Source organism: Bemisia tabaci, chromosome 7, assembly GCF_918797505.1.
Source record: "Bemisia tabaci chromosome 7, PGI_BMITA_v3".
NCBI classification, from domain to species: domain Eukaryota; kingdom Metazoa; phylum Arthropoda; class Insecta; order Hemiptera; family Aleyrodidae; genus Bemisia; species Bemisia tabaci.
Window position 1 is genome coordinate 11,953,216 of NC_092799.1, and position 20,004 is coordinate 11,973,219.

At 37.9% G+C, this 20,004-nt stretch overlaps 2 protein-coding genes across 2 annotated transcripts; one reads left to right on the forward strand and one right to left on the reverse strand.

Annotated features, from left to right (window-relative positions):
• Positions 1 to 4,296: 4,296 nt before the first annotated feature.
• Positions 4,297 to 13,488, reverse strand: JMJD4 (jumonji domain containing 4). Its single transcript, XM_019048898.2, has 6 exons — positions 13,369 to 13,488; positions 11,895 to 12,170; positions 10,591 to 10,739; positions 9,088 to 9,236; positions 7,594 to 7,846; positions 4,297 to 6,168 (listed from the first exon to the last, which is right to left on the reverse strand). The coding sequence occupies exons 2-6, from the start codon at positions 12,145 to 12,147 to the stop codon at positions 5,701 to 5,703; spliced, it is 1,272 nt and encodes a 423-aa protein (XP_018904443.2). The 5' UTR covers positions 12,148 to 12,170; positions 13,369 to 13,488; the 3' UTR covers positions 4,297 to 5,700.
• A 143-nt stretch (positions 13,489 to 13,631) lies between these two features.
• Positions 13,632 to 17,778, forward strand: Membrin (golgi SNAP receptor complex member 2). Its single transcript, XM_019048899.2, has 3 exons — positions 13,632 to 13,942; positions 15,207 to 15,468; positions 16,996 to 17,778. Exons 1-3 carry the CDS (start codon positions 13,791 to 13,793, stop codon positions 17,236 to 17,238), a joined length of 657 nt encoding a protein of 218 aa, XP_018904444.2. The 5' UTR covers positions 13,632 to 13,790; the 3' UTR covers positions 17,239 to 17,778.
• Positions 17,779 to 20,004: the final 2,226 nt, after the last annotated feature.

The following is a 20,004-nucleotide window of genomic DNA, read 5'->3' on the forward strand; positions in this document are numbered from 1 at the left end:
CGGGATGAACAAGCAAGGGGTTTTTCGTGGGTGGAGAGAAGAATACCGGCCCCGAGCTTTCAAGGACTCTTACCTTTCTGCCGGAATGGGATGGCCCACCCCCTCCACCGCTCTTAGAAGCTGGAGCAGCCTGGAATGCTGCAGAGTAGAGGAAAAGGACAAAAAGGAAAGAGCCGAAACTCCGGATTTGACCCTCTATGGCCTTGATGATCAACTGACAGGGATTCCGATGTCACTCAGAGTGGATGCAGAGATCGAGGCAAGGAAAGCAGGAGAGATTAAGCCGAAAGGCTTATATTTCGTAAGGATAAAGATCAAAAAAGGTCTTACTTACATGGAAGACTTACGGACTATGCGCTCTTGGTTGAAACTACTCAGACCTAAAGAGTATGGCCGGCTGAAGAAGGAAGGAGAATTAAAGCTGGAGAACGAGGAAAGGGGACTGATGGAGCTTGCTGTGAGTCTGACAAAAGCTGAGTTCATTCTCTGGTTCAAACTGAGACAGATAATGCCAACAAAGCTGGACCACACCCTATCACCTGCGGCGTCTGTAGCCAGCCTTTTGGACGTTACAGAGGATGAGCTGGAGAGGCTGGCAGAGGAGCGACAACAGCGAAAAGCGGAGGTGCCCCCAACGGTCGGACAACAGCTGCCACCTTCCTATGGAGAGGCGGTTACGGGTGCGCCTAAACTCTACCCTGATTTAAGCATGGTTGACGACACTGCGGAAATGGAACACCAGGGGAACCAAAACGGCGAATCAGCCAAAAATAATAGTGCACCTACAGTGCCCTATCCTGCGGCGGCTCCTCGAACAAGTTTGGCAAGAAGGACACTCTCTGGACTGAAGGTTATATACCCTAACGCAGAAGACTACTCCACTTTGGGGAAGCAGGCCACCCCGGAAATCGTTAGGACCCCCGCCACTCCCCCGGAGAGGAAAGTGGAGACTTTCCACCCCGCTGGGGCGGATCTCAGGAGGTCTCTGGTATTGGAAGGAACGGAACTTTATCTCGCGGTTGACGACGTTGGGGACGCGACACGGCTCTGGATGCCCTTGTCTTCGATGTCCAAGCTGATGAGTCAGCGTTACGGCCTCGATGGGAGTGCACCGGAGAGATTAATAGTTGAGCTAGCAAAGAGGGGTTTTGCATACAACTATTCCAACGTAGATAATGCAAGAACAGCCTTAAAGCACATAATTTTAATACGAGAAAAACAAAAAACAGTCTGAGCACGTTATATCCTCTACTGAACTCCCGACAACGCAGGAATCGTCGATGAGCTCAGGAACATCGGCAAAAGCATCCGGAACCCACCAATGTTCGTATTGGCACCGCTTGCCCTTGCTGCTATCGCGTTCACCCTTCAGGTGTCGCCAACTACGATTTTTAGAACTTCTGATCGCTGACTTATGTCTCATTGTTAGTGTTTAATGAATATAATTGCGGTGTAAATAATTATCGACTAAAGAGGAGCTTCCCCGAACCCCCTCCCCTCACCCACTTGTAATGTTTTAAGTTGCCTCTTGCAACACGAGCCCTTCCACGTCGCCATTCCCTAACCAGCATTGCCCTCTCAGCCCTTCCCCAGGGTTTCGCGATCAAGCCAGCCCCCCATCGGTCCCCCACCAGTATACAACTGAATAATTCTTTTATTCGAGTGATTTTGCTATTTACAGCCATTAAGACTCAAGAGGATAATGGTGCCTCCCCTCAGAGTCCAGGAGTGCGCGACCCCTTCCGAGGCCGATGGCCACTGGCTGCAGCGCCCTATCTGGGCTTACTGCTCTCACGCACTCCAGTATACAATTGAATAATTCTTTTATTCGAGTGATTTTGCTATTTACTGCCATTAAGACTTAGGAGGGTAATGGTGCCTCCCTGCAGTGTTCCAGAGTGCGCGCCTCCTTCCGAGGCCGACAGCCACTAGCTGCAGCGCCCTTTCTGGGCTTCCTGCACCAACGGGTCATAGATAATACATTTTTCCATACAACTTGGCAACACTGCACTACACTTAAGGATAATATTTCTAAGAATTATTCCGCTGCCCCTTGTACACCCTTGTTTATTTATTCATTTTTCCTGAATGGTCCGAAGTTGAATCATTCACTTTGTTTTGTGCTTTGTTGTGTTTTAATAAAAGTTCTATCATTTGCCGTATCAGTTTCAAATAATTATTTACTGAACTTTAACTCACGCGTTTCAGTGTACAATTGAATAATTCTTTTATTCGAGTGATTTTGGTATTTACTGGCATTAAGACTCAGAGAAAGCACTGCAATTTCAATTGCAACTTTCTGTAGCTGTGAATTAAAAGTTGAAGAATTTTTTAATTCGAGTGACTTCAGCCTCTACAGGAGAGTGGCTCGTGGATGCGGTAATACAGGGTGATCCAAAAGTCCCTTCCACCCCCTCTAACTTTTTACCTAATTGAGATAAAGATTTGAAACTTGGGGGATATTCCTAGGTCAAAGGGAGCTACTTTTCGGCCCCCCTAAAATTTTCAGGGGGGCCCCCCTTGGGGGGCAACGGCCCCCAACTTTAAATTTTCAAATGGGAAGACCCCCTTTGTGATAGCTCGTTCAAAAGAGCATAAAAAAAGAAAACTTTTCGCGCAAACCCGAAGTCAATATCTCAAACCGTTTCAAAATGGCGGCCGGTTAAAGTTCAAAATGGCCGAAATTTCACACCGGTTATTTTTCGATGGATTTGCGCGAAAATCGGTATGTAGAGGTATTTTGACACGAGAAAAACGAATTTGACGTTAGATTTTCAAAAAAACCGAAATTTTCAAACTGGCCGCCGGTTAAAGTTCAAAATGACCAAAAATTTATTTTTTTATAAATCTAAGTTCAAATGTGTTTATCTTATGCCAAAATACTCTCAAATTCCAAGTTTTAGGCAAATCCATCAGGAAAAAACCAAGGTGAAAATTTTCGGCCATTTTAAACTTTAACCGGCGGCCATTTTGGAAATTTTGGTTTTTTTGAAAATCTAACGTCAAATTCGTTTTTCTCGTGTCAAAATACCCCTACATACCGATTTTCGCGCAAATCCATCGAAAAATAACCGGTGTGAAATTTCGGCCATTTTGAACTTTAACCGGCCGCCATTTTGAAACGGTTTGAGATATTGACTTCGGGTTTGCGCGAAAAGTTTTCTTTTTTTATGCTCTTTCGAACGAGCTATCACAAAGGGGGTCTTCCCATTTGAAAATTTGAAGTTGGGGGCCGTTGCTCCCCCAAGGGGGACCCCCCTGAAAATTTTAGGGGGGCCGAAAAGTAGCTCCCTTTGACCTAGGAATATCCCCCAAGTTTCAAATCTTTATCTCAATTAGGTAAAAAGTTAGAGGGGGTGGAAGGGACTTTTGGATCACCCTGTATATTTCCACACACCATGACGAACAACTGGGAAGTAAATGACGGAAATTTGACATTATAAGTTGCAGAATTTTCACCTAGCCAAATCGCGGCGATAGATATTTAAAGGTGTATTATCGCTACGATGCTATCATGAGAGAATTCAACAGATACCCTCAAAGAAGCTGCAGGAAAATTAATTGTTAATAACAACAAGCGACCTCCAAGTCTGCAACATTCCCTCCGCGCAATTAACCTTAGCACAGACTTCTTCTAAGTCACAATCTAACCTCTATGTGTACCGCGTAACCAACAACCCATTACTGGGAAATATAGTGATATATGATAAAAGTGTTGAGTGCGAATTCGACTCGGGATCAGCAGTATCACTAATGTCTCTCAGTGAATTTTCTAACAAATTCCCGTAATCTAAACTAGAAAAATGTACATCTCGCTTATGGAATGTTGACGGACAGCTATTAAACACTATAGGAGAAATTAAGGATGGATTATGGAGTAGGCACAGTCCTATACCACCTCATTGCGAATTTTGATAAACCTGTCATGTATGCATCTGCATCCTTAACTCCTTGCCAACAAAAATATGCACAGCTGGACAGAGAAGCTCTCGCTGTAGTCGGTTTATACCTAGACAATAGATCGCACATTGGATTACAACCTTTTCCGGAAAGCTTTTGACAAAGTTCTTCTGTTGTGACTCTGGACAAAGAGCTTTCTCAAAACAGAATCAGCTTCAACAATATTAAGGAATTTCGAATTATAATTGAAAATAAAAGAGGGCACCTTGAAGCAAATTCAAAAGCTCAAGTCTTCCCAATGTGTAAATACTATTACTTTATTCTTCTTGTACTCATTAGCCTCACCTTTCAGATAAAGAAAACCTATTTTTTACTGTATGTTTATGTTATGTCAGATGGAATGTGTTTATACCAGCCCCTTTTGGCGTCAATGTTATACAATATTATACAATTTGAAATGCATCTTTTAAATGTTTATTTCCTGATAAATTTGCCAATTTGGAATGGCTGCCGAAATTACGCCTTGTTAGGTTAGTGGGCTGCTCGGTGAAGCCCACTAACCTGACATGGTGCCGAAACACGCCTAGACTTCAAGAAGTTCAAGACTCATAACTCGATCTCTGCAGCTCCAGGTCCACGAACCAGCATTCTGGACAATTTCCGGTGACGAGAACTAAGAACTCAGCAGATTCAAAGAAGAAAGAAGATTCGACCATCTGGCAATTCGGAATGGCTGCCGAAATTACGCCTCGTGTCGTGAAGTGATCATTTTTAATTTTCAATGTTTTTATAGTCATTGATTTTTCCTTACTTTTGTCAATATCTCTGCAATCTTGGAAAAATGATGCTGTTGATGGTAGGGGCCGTAGTTTTACGCAAAAACCAAAAAGAGAAGGCAACACAGGCGTTTTTAAGTACAACCCATCTATCAAAACCGACGTGCACAAGGAGATTACAACAATTTGTATAAAGAAATTTGGAGTGCCAAGAATGAGCAGTTGTTCTTCAAGTATACAAGGATGTCATTTGCTATTTTTGATCATTTGCTTCGCCTACTGAGGCCACATCTCACTAAAAGAAGTTTTTGCACACTACTTAATACAAGCGATCAGCATGGAAAATTTTCAACACTCCCTGAATGCTGAATGCACGTCCGCTTCTGCAGACGGATGCAATGAAATGAGCAATTGATAAATATTCCTATTTTATTCCTATGTATTTCACCTTTGTTCTTGTAGAATGAAACCTTGAAATTGTTCACTTGATTTCATCATCATTCATTTACATTGTAGTTGATTTTATAGAAGCCCACTTAACGTGTCTTTCCTACTTTTATAGATATGAACATGAAATGATAGAGAATAATAATAAGAACATCTAAATATAATAATATCTTGAGAATTGTAAGATCTTGTCTCTTTCACTGTCTTTTTTAATTGTATGTAGGTAAAATGAGTTCAGAATCAAATAAAGAAAGTGACTTTCCACCTAATGTTAGTTCTTTGAGGAACAATGCATTGCTTCCTACCCCTAAAGTATCGAGCATTTAGATTTGAGTGAGGAACTCGAAAATTGTAATATGGAACTTTTATCCATTCCGGTGGCCTCAAAGGAGCCAGCACTAGGGCTGATAAATGATGATAATTTATTAGAAATGAAACCTTAAAAACAACTGGGGGAAGAAAATAGTCAAAAAAAGAGGAAATTATATGAATCACATCTGATCACAGAATTCTGCTTCTTAAAAAATACCCCCCTCCCAAACAAATTTTGGCACTTAGTAAGTAAAGAAGGCAATTATTAAAGGCAATTACCATCGAAATCATATTCACTTGATAAAAAACCATTAACAGTATTATTTATATCATTGATGAAAAATTCTGGTGGGTTGTTCAATTCAGAATAAAAAGGCAACTCAACCAATTCATCACAATCGATGAACAATAAGAGCACTTCTTTGATTTTGACGAGATCATAAAGCATGTGCTCTCTGCCAAACTTCCACGTTTGAAACGAAGAGAGGAGTTCATTTTGATTCAAATGTTCAATTCTCTTGGTTCCAATATAAAATAAAAAACGGTAAAATTCTTCGTAGTTCATACCAAAGGTAGATTTTAACATTAGCTGACAATGTTCAAACCAGTCATCCATGTCTTGGCAATCACTGACCTCCTTTTTCACTGCTTCCAGATTAGCTTTTAAGGACGTCCATACCTGATGGATGTTGCATGCATTGATCCAGTTATGATTGATGGAAATTGTGTCATCCTGCACACAAAGAAAAGTTAGGATTCACAAAATTGGAAGGTGTAAAAACACAGGGTGTGAATGGTTTAAAGATTTTTGAAGTATAATTGTACCTACTTGCCTTCCAGCTAAGTATCACAAGCATTAATTACACTACATGCTATGTTGCCTGACATCTTGATATTTTTTTTTACTTTTTTACATACTGCAGAGCATACTTTTATGACAATGTCAGGGATTAATTCTTAGGTCTTTGACAAAAGAAAAATTAGATAATATTTTTAATAGATCCTATTTTAATTTTTCCTAAAAAATTCAGCAACTTTGAGAACTTAGCCGACATACTGCTCCAGCACTAACGGCGTTTATGGTACTTGGGCTGAAAGGTGACAACCTGTTTTCAAAAGAATTAGAATTGAAAATTGATAGAATGTAAATTTAGAGATTAAGTGAACTAGAGAGGCTTCACAAAAAATCTTATCAGAAACCAACAGATAGCTTTTCCCCCCGATATAAACTCGCTCAACACTTCAAGAAAGCAGTGTTGGTACACAATTATCAATTCCAGGCAAAATGCCTTGGTCTAATACAATTTGCAAACTTTCCATACTGGTGTATGAAAATTGACCAAAATAACTTCCGTATCATTTCTATTTTTGTTTCAAGATTTGAATAAAAACTAGTATTTGTCCCTTTTTATTTCTTTCCCTCTTTCAAGGTAAGACTTCAGGCAACAAATGTTGTTCTGTGAAAAGGTACCTCATCTTCTGGAAGAGCATTCTCCTCACATTTTTACAAACGAATAGAGGAAGAAGATCTGGAAATTTGGTGCAAATTTGACCCAGAGATCTCAAAAATTGAGGGATACATTAGTCTTTAAATTCCAAGACAAAAGTTTTTATGTTGTAGAAAAATTTGGTAGTGTTTGCAAAAATTTGGGAAAAATTTTCTCTTAGAAGATAAGGTCTTTTTTCAATAAATCCAGCCATGCTTAAAATTCAATGGCCCGACATTAATTGATAGAATGGACTACATTTTGTAATTAGGAACTTCTGTTTAAAATTAACACATGTTCAATTAGTTCCCTTACGCAGATAGGTGTTTTCATGAAAGAGCCCGAGACAGTAGTTTCTTGCAGCAAAATTTAGTTTTAAATATTCTGCTACTATATGAAACATGTTTGATCCACTTTGAGTCACGTTAGAAAATTATCTCAGTAAAACGCAGTAAAAATACAATAAACTTAAAATAATTAGCTATGTACACTGCTTTAAGCAATTTTTAAAAGGCTGATCTATTATATTGGTAAGTTACAAATTCATGTAAAAAGCTACAAAACAGAAGGGAATGGATCGATGTACTATCAGAATCAATAAAGAAGTTTTTTCTCCAGCACAAAATTTGAGTTTATTCTCATTTTTCTAGTTTGATACTTTCTCTCCTCACCTCATTCCAGACTTGGTGGTGCCATCCTGAAGGCACAAATATGACTTCTCCCGGTTCTTGAACAACAGTGAATGATCGGTTAGGAGAAATATCTGAGGCACTAACATCTCCAAGCCTTACATCAAACGCAAGATTTCCACATTCATCCTTCAGGACACGTTCTTCTCCAGGAGGGAACAACAGCCACTTTTTTTTCCCGCAAATGTTAGCTGACCAACTGAATGATGTGAACACGTCAGCATGAAGGGGAGTCCTAGAAATAGTGATAATTTTAATGTTCAAATAGACGAGGAGATTTCATACAGGGTGATCTTAAAGTTCCACTTCACCCCTACGATCCCTTGGGTTTTTGGTCCTTTTTGGGATACAAAAGTCGTTATCTTTGACTAGACACTTATGAAATTTCATCTAAATATCTTCATTTTTCTATCTGAATACATAATTTTTTTTTTTTCTTTTTTCTTTAATAAAAGAAAAAAAAATAATTTGTTCATAAGGTACAAGGGTGTTGTCCAGATGCTTGTAATGTGGGATTTTTGGATAACCCTTCAGAACAAAAAGTATGCTGCATCAAAAGCCAAAATACTATCTGTGCAAGAAAAATGGAGGTGCAATTTTAAGAGAATAGAGGTACAATAGTTCAACACCATTATCCAGCCAGGTTACGCTAAATCAACCCATAATTTATTTTCAGCAGTTTTGTGGTGTTAATGCTGCGGCCATCACTCAGGGCCATTCTAAATGTTGAAGAAGGAAAAAAATTCAATTTAAAACTTTTAAAATAAGGGATTAACTTCCTGAAATTAAACTGAAAGTAGGAATGCAATACCAGCAAAAATATATTTCAGCCATTGCTCCACCGTCCTAGATTTACAAAAATGTAATCATTATGTTGTAAGAAAGCCTACTTGTTCCTTGCAAAAATAAAAAATTTTAAGGCACTGTTTTAAAATGTCACCAACAGTTCTTTCCAACCTCCACATTTCTCTATCCTGATTAGAAAACCATACCCCCAGAATTACAAAAAACAAGTAGAGTACAAGCTAAAGCCACCAAGCATCTAGGTTTGAATATATCTTTACATACTAAACACTGTATCAACCTCTACTGAAAACTTTGAATTTGTCTGTGAAAAGTTCCATGGAAATGAACTTTGCATAGTATCCACAAAATTCTTTACTGGAACTGAAATTAACTTCCTTCCTCTGAAACATCCAATGAATGAAGTGAACGAAGTTTTTGGCAAAATTGGGACGAGAATGACATTTATTCTCTTCAATTTTACTTAATACAGCTGCTACTCCATGAATGTTCAGTTAAGCATGACATCAGCACAACTTGTCTCGAGGTGGACTTTGTAAGTAAATAATTTACTTTAAAAACTTAATTTATCAGCTTCAAAATACCAAAGCTTCTGAACTTTTTTTAAATATTTTTTCATTTGCCTAGTTACTTGTTTTAACTGTAGTAAATACAAGTTTCAATTTAACTTACCATGTGCCTTTGGGGCCCATGTACACAAATCTATAGTCATCGTCCAAATGAGGATGATCCATATAATACTCATTTAACCAATCGGACGAAAACTGATAAGGCACAACATAAACTGATTCCGTGGGGAAATTCTTCATCAAATGCCAATCCTAAGCAGAGAAAAAAAGTATTTTACTTGAGGGGAAGGAAACATCTGAATTGAAAACAACAACAATGAAAGTACACTGATTCCTAATGAAAAAATCAAAACGTCCATGGCAAAAGTTTAAGAGTGCAGCTTTCAGAGCATCTGGACCATTTGAAAAATTTTACTGAACTCCAGCTGTGCCTCTACTTTTTTTTGCTGTGCTCTTTTGGAGCACTTTCATAATATACTTTTGATTCCTGTGATACTGTAACAACCTCATTTTATTGATACTGTGGGAGCGATTTGAGCATATTACAAACGTACCCAGAAGATTAACTGTCAATATTTCTGGCATAGAAAAATTGCAGGAATCACACCTTTCTTAGTAGTACTGTGAAATCGTTAGGTTGCCGTTGTTCTTGCAGCTTTGTTACAGTTTTCTTCCTAGAATACTTAAGTACTACTGATAAGTAATCATCACACAAAGCGATACAGAGAATGCTCTCTTTTTAAATCAGACGGAAATCTTCCAGGATACTGAGTGAGGAAACATTTGATTTTCTTGGATTTGTATGGACAGACTAGGTCACGCAGAGAAAAAATAAACCCTCCTCTGATGCATTTTACAGACAGAGGTTAGACGTTTTAACTTAGAATCAGAATCAGTGAAGAATTTTACTTCAATTAAACGTTAAAAGGTTAAGTTTAAAAAGGCAGAAAATTTCAAGTTCTTCTTAGTATCTTAAGAAAGAAATCTCATTTAGGAGAACGCTACAGATTAGGTATTTTTGCATCCCTGCCTTACTCTTCAGACCAAAAAGCCACTTTGCTCTGGTTTTCCTCATCTCCTTGTATCGACAATACTCCGGAGGTAATACTCCACTAAGCAGCAAGTATGGTCAAAAACGAATATCAACACTAGGGTGAGAACTTTAGTGAGCATTTTCCTTTCTTTAGATGAAATTGTATTATTAGTCATTGCAAGTACCTAGTGTAAGTCTTTTAATGTATTCTGATGGAAAAATTCAAAATAAAAGGTCATTTTTTGATTACCATAAATGAAGGATTTGAAGGACAAGGTGCATAAAGTTCAGTTTTTGAAAATATTGAGATACCTAATAATGATTTTAAGTAAAACTAGTCTTGATGCATATTTTCTGAGAAATTTGCATCCCATTTTTCTGCACTCATAAGCATCACTAGTTCAGTTTGAACTTTCTTTTTGCCATGAGGATCCATGTAATTTCGAAATTTCAAACACATATTTCTCGAAACAGCAAATACTGCACTGGAGCCTTGTCCTCCAAGCTCCCCAATTGGGTTCAAACCTCATTTGTGTAATAACCTTCCAAGTGTTTTCAAGGCATGAGACTGACCTTCAGGTACAAACATGCTTCATTTGCAGGCCAACAATCACTCGAGTATTTTTCCCAGTAATTCATGAAGTCTGAGAAGATCATGGACTTTGTTTGATGAGCGTTGTAATATTTCACTTTACAGTCAGAGACAGATACTTGAGCAGACCCTAGAAAAATAGTGAAAGGGTAAAATTAAAGAGATGACAAATATTTGATAAAGAACGACAAGAAGAATGTGAGATCTGCAGAGATTCAGACTTAACTTGAAAGAGAAAGTAGCTGCCTTGCCAGAGGAGCTACATTACCTACTGCCCAAGTTTATTAGAAACGGCATCTTCTTTGACTCAAACAACAATATGGATGAAAATCGATGACCAAAGTGGAAAACCACCTGTCTCTGTTTGCAAATTGCAGACTACTTGTCATACTTTAAATTATCTTTCAAAAACTAGTCGACGTAATTTCTGGGGAACTTCCTTAATTTTTCTTTTCTCTGTAAGCAGTGCCTAGGCTAAATATTCTGGACAAAGTTCAAGCTATGAAGTTGGTTTGCTTCTCTTCGAAAAAATAAATGAGAGGCGCAACTTTTGAAACACCGGAATGAAGATACAACACTTTGCACTAAGCCATCAAAAGATTGCTTTATGTGGGGTTGTTTCCTAGACTCATGATACAACTTGGACGACCTATGAGCTTTGGTTTGTGGCAGGAGAGTTTTAAGACAGCTAACGAGGGTTTAAGAAGGCGCTACAACTGGGTATAAATAAGGGGCTTGCAGGACAAGATACATGAGTGTACTTTTTGAAAAAATTAAGATTTTATTGAACTCAACTAAAACTAGTTGGTAAATGTGTTTTGTGAAAAATTTACGACTAAAATCCAAAAATGCATCAAAAAGTGAGTTTAAACTTCATTTCTGCTCTACGGCTTCATGAAATTTTGAAACATGAAACACGTAGGTATTTCTTGAAATAGCAAAAATCACACATATGCACCTTGTCCTCCGAGCTCCTCAAATGTAATATACGGGTACACTAATGACTTACATGCATGTGTTTTGCATCCTTTCACTAGAGGGCTGTCACTGATTCCAAAATTGCTATAAATCTATGTGCAAACCAGGTTGCCACCCGATCATCTCAACAAATTCTACACAAATGCGCAGCGCATCTTAGGATAAAACAACTTCTGGACTCTCGCTACTTCTACATCTTAGTGAGTAAATTTTGAGGTCACATACATCATAGGCCTCCGATAGCATTAATAGGTTGCACTCTAAGATGTAGAAACATTTCGATAACAAGAAAATAAGTATGGCTCACCAAATTTGTCTTTAAGTAGTGTGTAATTTGGTTTCCCACTGATTGTCCAATGCTGGCTTGAAGTCCAATCCTGAGCACATGCTTTGATAATACATGGCTGATTCTTGACTAAATGTTCCACAAAGAAATTAGAGTAACATTCCGCAGGTTGATTGCTGATTGTTTTGAAACCAATTTCATCTTCCACAATCAAAGGATCAAACTCGCTCAGGGCAAAATTGAAGTCACTCTTGTCAATGTTGAGAACTTCCATGATGATACTCGTTCATTATATTCCTGAGACATATTAATGCAAAAAGTTTGTCAATGTGTAAGCTTCAAGAATCCAAAAGAAGGCCAGTGAATTTGTAAAATATGAAGGTTCTTTTGGATAAACTTCAGTGCATAACCTAAATTTTGATAGCACGCTTGCAGCAGGGTTACTATTCCGCCTACGCAGCCCAGATGGCAAAGTACGCAACATTACACAGCAAAATTTCCCAATTACACACGCTACTGCAATAAAAAATTGTCAAAATTCGCAGCAATTATGCAGAAAATTGTAGAATTACACAGTTAAAGTCAAATTATGCACAGGATTGTGTTGACTACCCACAATCGGAAGTTTTCGTCTCTTCTGTAAATCAGAGTTCTAGAAGCAAAGTTAGAAACATTGCTTCTGGACAGAACATTATCTTCTCCATGACCTTTTAGAGGTGTCGTCGCTAAGTTGACGGTTGTTTACTTTCGGTTTGCAGGCGTTTCCGCGTCACAACTATCCACATGAAAACATCTGGCTCTCTCAGAAGCGAGAACACAAGCTTAGATAAGTTTTATAATACTTCCAAACCTTGTAACTTTAAGTTTTAGCCACAGAAATCACAACCACAAAAAAGTCGCAAAACATAACTGATGCGTAGTTTTTTTACAATACAATCATGAGACTGATGTTTTCAATGTGGATAGTAGCGACTGCGGCTTTGTTCAGAGGCCCAAATTCGTCATTGGCGCTTGCAAACCGAAAGTAAACAATCGTCAACTTAGCTGACTACACCTCTACCAAGATCGGCAAAACGTAGGTACCAAACCTAAAAACCGAACCAAAAAAATGGAATGTTAAAAAACTTCAATCACGCAGAATTCTTCAAATTACGCAGCATTACACATTATGCAGTGACCCTCCAATTATGCAAGACGGTAACACTGGCTTTCCATCAGACATGCATTGAGGCAAGGATGTTGATTACAATATCCTACCACTGATTAATGGTACGCACAAATTGGAAACTAAAGAATGGCTAGACCCTGCTGTAAAAAAGCTCAACTTGCGTACAGCTAGAGTTTAGAAAACAAATTATATTCGACTTAAAGTCGGATTTAGAGGGTAGGTTTCCAAACTTGCAGTTGACCGTAAAGCCTGGTTAATTAACAAGATTTGGGCCCATTTCTGCAAACTGAAGACACACAAAATTGAAAATAATAAAACTGCGCTTACCAATGAGGTGTGATGGATAAAGCCCATGTTAGATTCAATTTTTAGACAAATTCTTTGTCGAAACAGCATGCAGCATGAGCAGCCTACATTCTTCTGAAATTCGAGATGATAAGTTTCTGCTCTCTGATTGGTCTTTGAAGTTATTTTGTATCATATTAAATTTATTTTGATTGGTCAGTACCGTTGCTTGGTGTTACCGGTTGTGATTGATGATTAGTCACCTGATTGCGTCATCACAATCTAATCATTTGTTTTGATTCAGGAGCATGGAACGTAAACACTACACGTCAAATTCAGAATATCAGTGATTTTTTTGTAATTGGTGCGGTCTTTGTAATTCCATTAAATTTTACAGTGAAACCTGAACTGAACTGTAGTACACTTTTTATAGTGGTTAATCTTTTTAGCGGTGGTTTGTCACCATGGCTGAAGTGGACTCTCTGTACAATCAAACCAGTCGGCTCATTCAGGAAACGCAAGAACACTTTTACAGATTGGATAGAGCCAAACATTCTATTCCAGAATTTGAAGCAATTGAAGCTGAGATCAGAAATAAAGTGGACATCATTGCGAGGTACCGCAATTGAGATTAAATCTGCAAGCGCAGAGTTGGGTTTCACATGTGAGCCCAGCGCACAGGATCTCTCTCTTTTATCGTGGCTATTCTCATGTTATTTATCAAATTTTTATTCCCTGATTTCAAATCAATGATGGCACTGCTCATGCGATGCTGTAATTTTTCATATTTAAATACGGATACTCATGTAAAGCTAGGTTCTTTTTGCAAATTTGGGCATATCAGTTGCAGACATATATTACTGCATGTACTGAAGAAAGAATTTTATAACACCAAGTTTGAGCTCTAAATTCCATTATTTAATGTTTGATGGATTTTATTTTCTCTCAACTGAGAGACACTTAGGAATGGACATAAAATCTTAAGGTGATTCGTCAAGCTCAAGTGACGTCGTCGAACCGGCATTCCATGTATTGCACCGATTGGGTCAAAATTCCTAGTAGATTTTGGATTTTTAACCCAAAAAACGATCATTATTCCCTGCTTACAAACCTGAAGAATCATTCTCAACTCAAAAATTGGCCCAATTCAGAGAAATGAAAGCAGATAGTGTTAGGAGAAAAACCTAGCATTCGATACTGCTATCGATTTCTGTGTCGTATGCAAGGTTTTCTTCCTAATACTATTCTGCTTTCATTTCTCTGAATTTGGCAATTTTTTGGTTTAGAATGATTCTGTAGGCTTGGGCGCAGGGGCAATTGTACTATTTTTTGCTAAAAATCCAAAATCTGAGATTTTTCACCTAATCTATGCAATATGTGGCATGCCAGTTCAACCACTTCCAGTGTTCAAAACTCACCTTAGAGTTTCAGAAGCCATGTGGCCTACCAAGCTTAATTTTTAGGGGCCAAATTGACGTTTTGCTTACATATCACGGCGCATTTTGTGAAAAGTCAGACGTAAGATGTTTTAGTTACAGAACTAGTAGCTGTAATTTGTAACTTTTGAAAAATCACTAAACAGAAAAATTAGGATTTTTTTTAGAGGGGGGGGGGCAATTTTTAGGAGCGACGTTGGTGCCGAGCTCTCATTTCTTAGGCGGCAGGACAGATCTTTTAGGCGCATTTGGCGCCTATGAGTTTCGAACACTGACCACGTCACTTGAGCTTGACGAATCACCTTGAACAGGATTCTAAAAAACAGGCAACTGTTTTCTTACCATTTTTGCTTCTGATGTTCTGGAAACTCCAGTAATCATATCAGAATATTCTGAGATTGATAATTATTATACTGTTGATACATAACTCATTTTGTGTTTCAGAAATTGCAACAGGTTAGATATTTTATGCCACAAAGAGCCTGTCTCAAGGAGAAGACATCTGAGCATAAAGATTGAACAGTTGAAGTACGATCATCGGCATATTTCATCCGCTCTCCAGTCCGTGCGGTATGAGTGGGACAGAAATTTACAAGAGCAACGGCAACGGGAGGAACTTTTACAACAGAGTTTCACTTACAATCGGAACTCAGATGCAACGACGATATTAGTGGATCATTCAATTCATCATCAAAATTCTTTACAAGTAAGTATTCAAGTTGTTTATTGAACAAAGCCTCCTGCAAAAACTGATCACAAATTGATTTAATTCAGATCGTTGCAAACAAGATAAAAAAAGATCGAGTCCAGCTTTTATCTAAATTATTTTCCATGGGTGTATTTAGAACCTCTCATCATTTTGTTTTGGCAATTCAGCGTTATCATATTTCATCTAAATGAGCCACTTTTTACTTCAGTTAGTCAGGTTTGCAGAATTTTGAAGCCTCCACATTTTCACACCCTCTCCTGCCCATTTGCCACATTTTCTCATACTTAGGCATGCCACAAAATTTCCCACAATTTCTGACAAGATGATGGTTTTCTATTTTCCTCCTTTGACTCTTGACCTCTAAAAATTGTCTGTCCGTCCATGCTGTTAGAGCCTTTTTACATTTTCATATGCACCCTGTAGTGCGTCATCCGGCATTTTCTGCACCCCTGAAGATAACTTTGATGCCTGCCATGTTCCTTTGCCAACTTTCACCTAGCATTATGTGTACAATGTGACAAAAAAATCAAACTCAAGGGCGACAGGAGGCATAGTGCTCTGGTCAAAAAATGATAGGGTGCTGGTCTAATATGGCGTCTAAAAAGTTAGCATAGCCTCTATCAGCAATACCTCATCCTTCCACTCAAAATTGCATGTTTCATGGTGGTGAAAATTTGTATGACCCCTAGAAAATTATAGACAGTATTTAAGGTAAGAATTAAATAAACTTGTAAGTGAAAGAGGGATGTTTTTAGGTTCTTGATGGCTATTTAAGTACCTAGAAAACACCCTGTTTTTGTCAAGTATACGAGAGATGGGCATCAAGACTCCTCTGCATTACTGATTCTTTCGACTAGAAAATTCCAGGCACCATTCTATACATGGGATTGTTCAAAGTATAAGGAACCCTAGACAGAGTATATCAGAATCGACACGGTTTTTTCTATTTTTTTTTTTTTTTTTAAAAAGAAGGGGTTTAAAGAATATTTGGTACAGCAAACACCTAAAATTTCTAGACCTATAACCACAGTTATTGCAGTTTTAAGTTTGCAATTTGAAAAACGAAATTTTGATGAAGCTTCTTTTAAATTTTTAATTTGTCATATTTTAAGCTCAGAATTGATTGATAGGTAATATTTCTTCACCTACAAATAAATTTAAGCCTTTAATGTATTTTTTGGGATAGACAGTAATTTTTGTTGAAAACTGGAAGTCCAGTTTTTTTCACCTAGCTGGACAAAAATTTGATTATGTACTTCCTGCAATCAGAAATTATTATTTCAGGGTTATTCATGGAAGCACCTATCTACATTGGGAAATGTGTGGCCTGTACGTTTTTTCTAAAATGATACAGAAATAGTAGCTCCTTATTGCAAAATGTAGTCCAAACGCCCTCCTTTCACTAAGGTCTCTTTAGCTGTAAACGATTACATTCGTTATAGGGGTAGTTAGAAATACAGAATTGAAATTTTCCCACCATAAGCCCTCACTGAAGAAAATCATCAAATTTGTTTTCTTTTTCAGAATGCCAATAGAGGAGTAGACGATCTCATCAGTTCCGGTTCCAGTATTTTAGATAATCTACGAGATCAACGCAACACTATTAAAGGGGCTCACAGGAAAATTCTGGATATCGCCAATACTCTAGGCTTGTCTAATACCACAATGAGATTCATTGAAAGGAGGCGGACTGAGGATATGTATATTCTATTTTTGGGCATGTTTATAACTTTAGTCATTATTTTTTTAATTATTTATTACTTTTAAAATGCCTGTCCTCGGCTGATTTTGCAGGAAGTTTTTTCAGTAGGGCTCTATTTGAATTGGACGGATTTGACACTAATCACATCTTACCTAACTGTATTTCATGTTGCATGATTTCCTCTCATGTTTAATTTTTTTAACAGAGAACTAGGCCATGAAACTTCTTTAAACCCTCTACGAATTTACCTTTGACTCTGAAGAGAGTACTCATAAAATTTCAAGTTTCAATTTTGTAGTGTTCTGCTTAAAAAATTACATGTCAGAGAAAATAGGCAATGTCTGATTTTGTTAGGCTGATTTATTGACAATTAAATACAAATTTGAAGGCTGTTTCAATCTGTGATCAGTGCATAAAGACATCTACATTTTGTTTGTATTGTCGGTAATTCCTATTCATTTATTTGTATAATTTATATAATAGCAGGCGTATCGGTAAATCTGTATTGTTACAAAATTTAGTCTGTTGAACACTTGTTAAAATTTTAAAGGCATGTTATTTGGTAAATCTGCTGTCTGCATTAAAAGGTACTGTTAATTTTGCAACAGTGTTCCTTTTTAATGAAAGCACCGCCACATCAGCTGTTCACAACAGTATCTGCATCCAAGCTTTCATCAACAAACATTAACCGCACTCTGTCAAAGTAAAGTCGCATCAATACCAGAAATTCAGTCATAGACATGTGGAATCATGTGATTCAAGCTCCTTTAAGGTAATATTTCTCAGTCCTGTGAGTGAATCTGGTGAAAATTCGAAGTTCATTTTAAATTGCTCGTGTAACTGTAAGCAAAGTGTTCAATGAAACGGCACAGGGATGTTCCTCAAAAATGCCAAGAAAAAGTTGATGGCAAAGAGGCAAATTTTTCAGTTAATCAAAAGGAAAAGTAAGTCGCCTATGTCTTGTCCACAACCTAGTGATGCGAAGTGGGAGAAAATGCATGCTAGCATGAACCATGAGGGAAGAAATGAGCCAATCGACAAAAACCTGGGAAAGGACTCAAAAAATGAGCTACAAGCCCTTCAAAATCAGGGAGGCAACAAAATTGTCTCTGAAAAAGAGCTAGACATCAAGATTTACAATGAAAAACCTAAAAAAAATGACCAGTTTGACGAGGAACCCATCAGTAAATCGCCCAGTAAAATTATAAATAAGTTAAGCGGCAGTAGTATCATAATTGTGTATGAAAATAGTTTAGGTACCAAAACTAGTTCCAGAACGAGTCAGCTTGAGGTCAAAGGGTCAGGTAGTAGTGTCAGAATTTTGTCCAACCTGGTGAACCACCGACACTGCAGTGGCGATGTAAGTTGCACTGGATTAAATCTCACCTCCAGCTCATCCAGTAAAAGTTTGGACGCAGAAATTAACAACAACCTCCAATCATCACCCAAAAAGCATGAGAAGAAGATTGTGATCCAGTGTTGTAGATCAAAAAAAGACAAGGACAAAGAAGGTAGACATGAGCGAAAGAAACAGAAAACAAGGATGAAACTAATACCGCCAGAAGAGTTATCAGAGCCGAAGTGTGTGAAAATTGTGAAAAAAGCTGTCACTAGTGACGCAGATTTGACGCAAGATCTGAGTAACATGATGACAGGGGGCAGATTAATGCAAACTTTGAACTCTTTCCTCGGGGCTGATCAATCTAACTACGTCGAAATAATTCAGAGAGTGAACGGCTTGAAGCAGCACAAAATTTTGCTCTTTAAGCGTCAGATAGAAAAATGCAAGAAATGTAAGGAAGAAGAGTTTTGTGGGACTGTCAATTTAAAGCCAGAAAGTAACATTGTTAGATTAACCGTTAAAAGGACCGACAAAAATACTAAAAGAACCACGGAGGATTCCCCCCAAAAATCCACAGATTTTAATCCCTCACATTTATCCGAAAAAAACTATCTGACTGGTGATGCTAATGAATTTAAAACTAATGGAAGAAAACCTCTTCAACTAAAAAACCTAATTTCTCGAGCCAGTGATATCAATGTTCTTCTGGCGTCAACCTTGAATGAGCTCACAGGAGGTCTAAATGCCCAAAGCAATTATACAAAATCAGAAAGACACGAGAGCTCAAGTAACAATGCCTCAGCTGAGATCGTGGGAGGTATTTCTGACATCAAGGAGAGTGTCCATAACATTTGCTGTGAAAAAAGCATTGTACGAAACTCAGAATCAGACAGTAAAGTTAGTGTTCACTCTCATAAAAGTATTCTCAACTCGCATGATAAAAAATCAAAAGAAAATACAAAGCTTTGTGAAAGGGATAGTTCTGTGAATGTTGTGTGGTCATCTAAACCTGCTAATGACAAAATTTTCAAGAGATCTTCGCATGCGGAAGAGAATATGTTCACGGGAACAAAAAATGGGCTTAATGAAACAGTTGTGTTCGGAGAGCTGCGGCAGAATTTGAGCAAGGGAGACAGCTTGGCAAAAGAAATTTTAGACACTGCACCTTCGCCCAAAATATTGAAGTGCCCGAAAAGTGCATCAGGAACAGACAAGAACAGATCAACAAAAAAAAGTGAAGATGTCCTTACTGTCTCGCTTTTAAGTGCAGGAAATGGGTCTTTCCCAGGTTTAGAGGCTCCTGAGATATTTGTGGCTAACCATGTGCATTTGCCTAATTTACAAGACGACACTACTTTTTTACAGTTTTTTGACAAACAAGGGCTGCCAAAGATGGGAGAAAACAATTTTTTCTCTGATCCTTTGATGCAGAGCATGAAAACCGGATACTATAATTTGAAAAAATCCTACGCAGCTTCAATTACCTTAC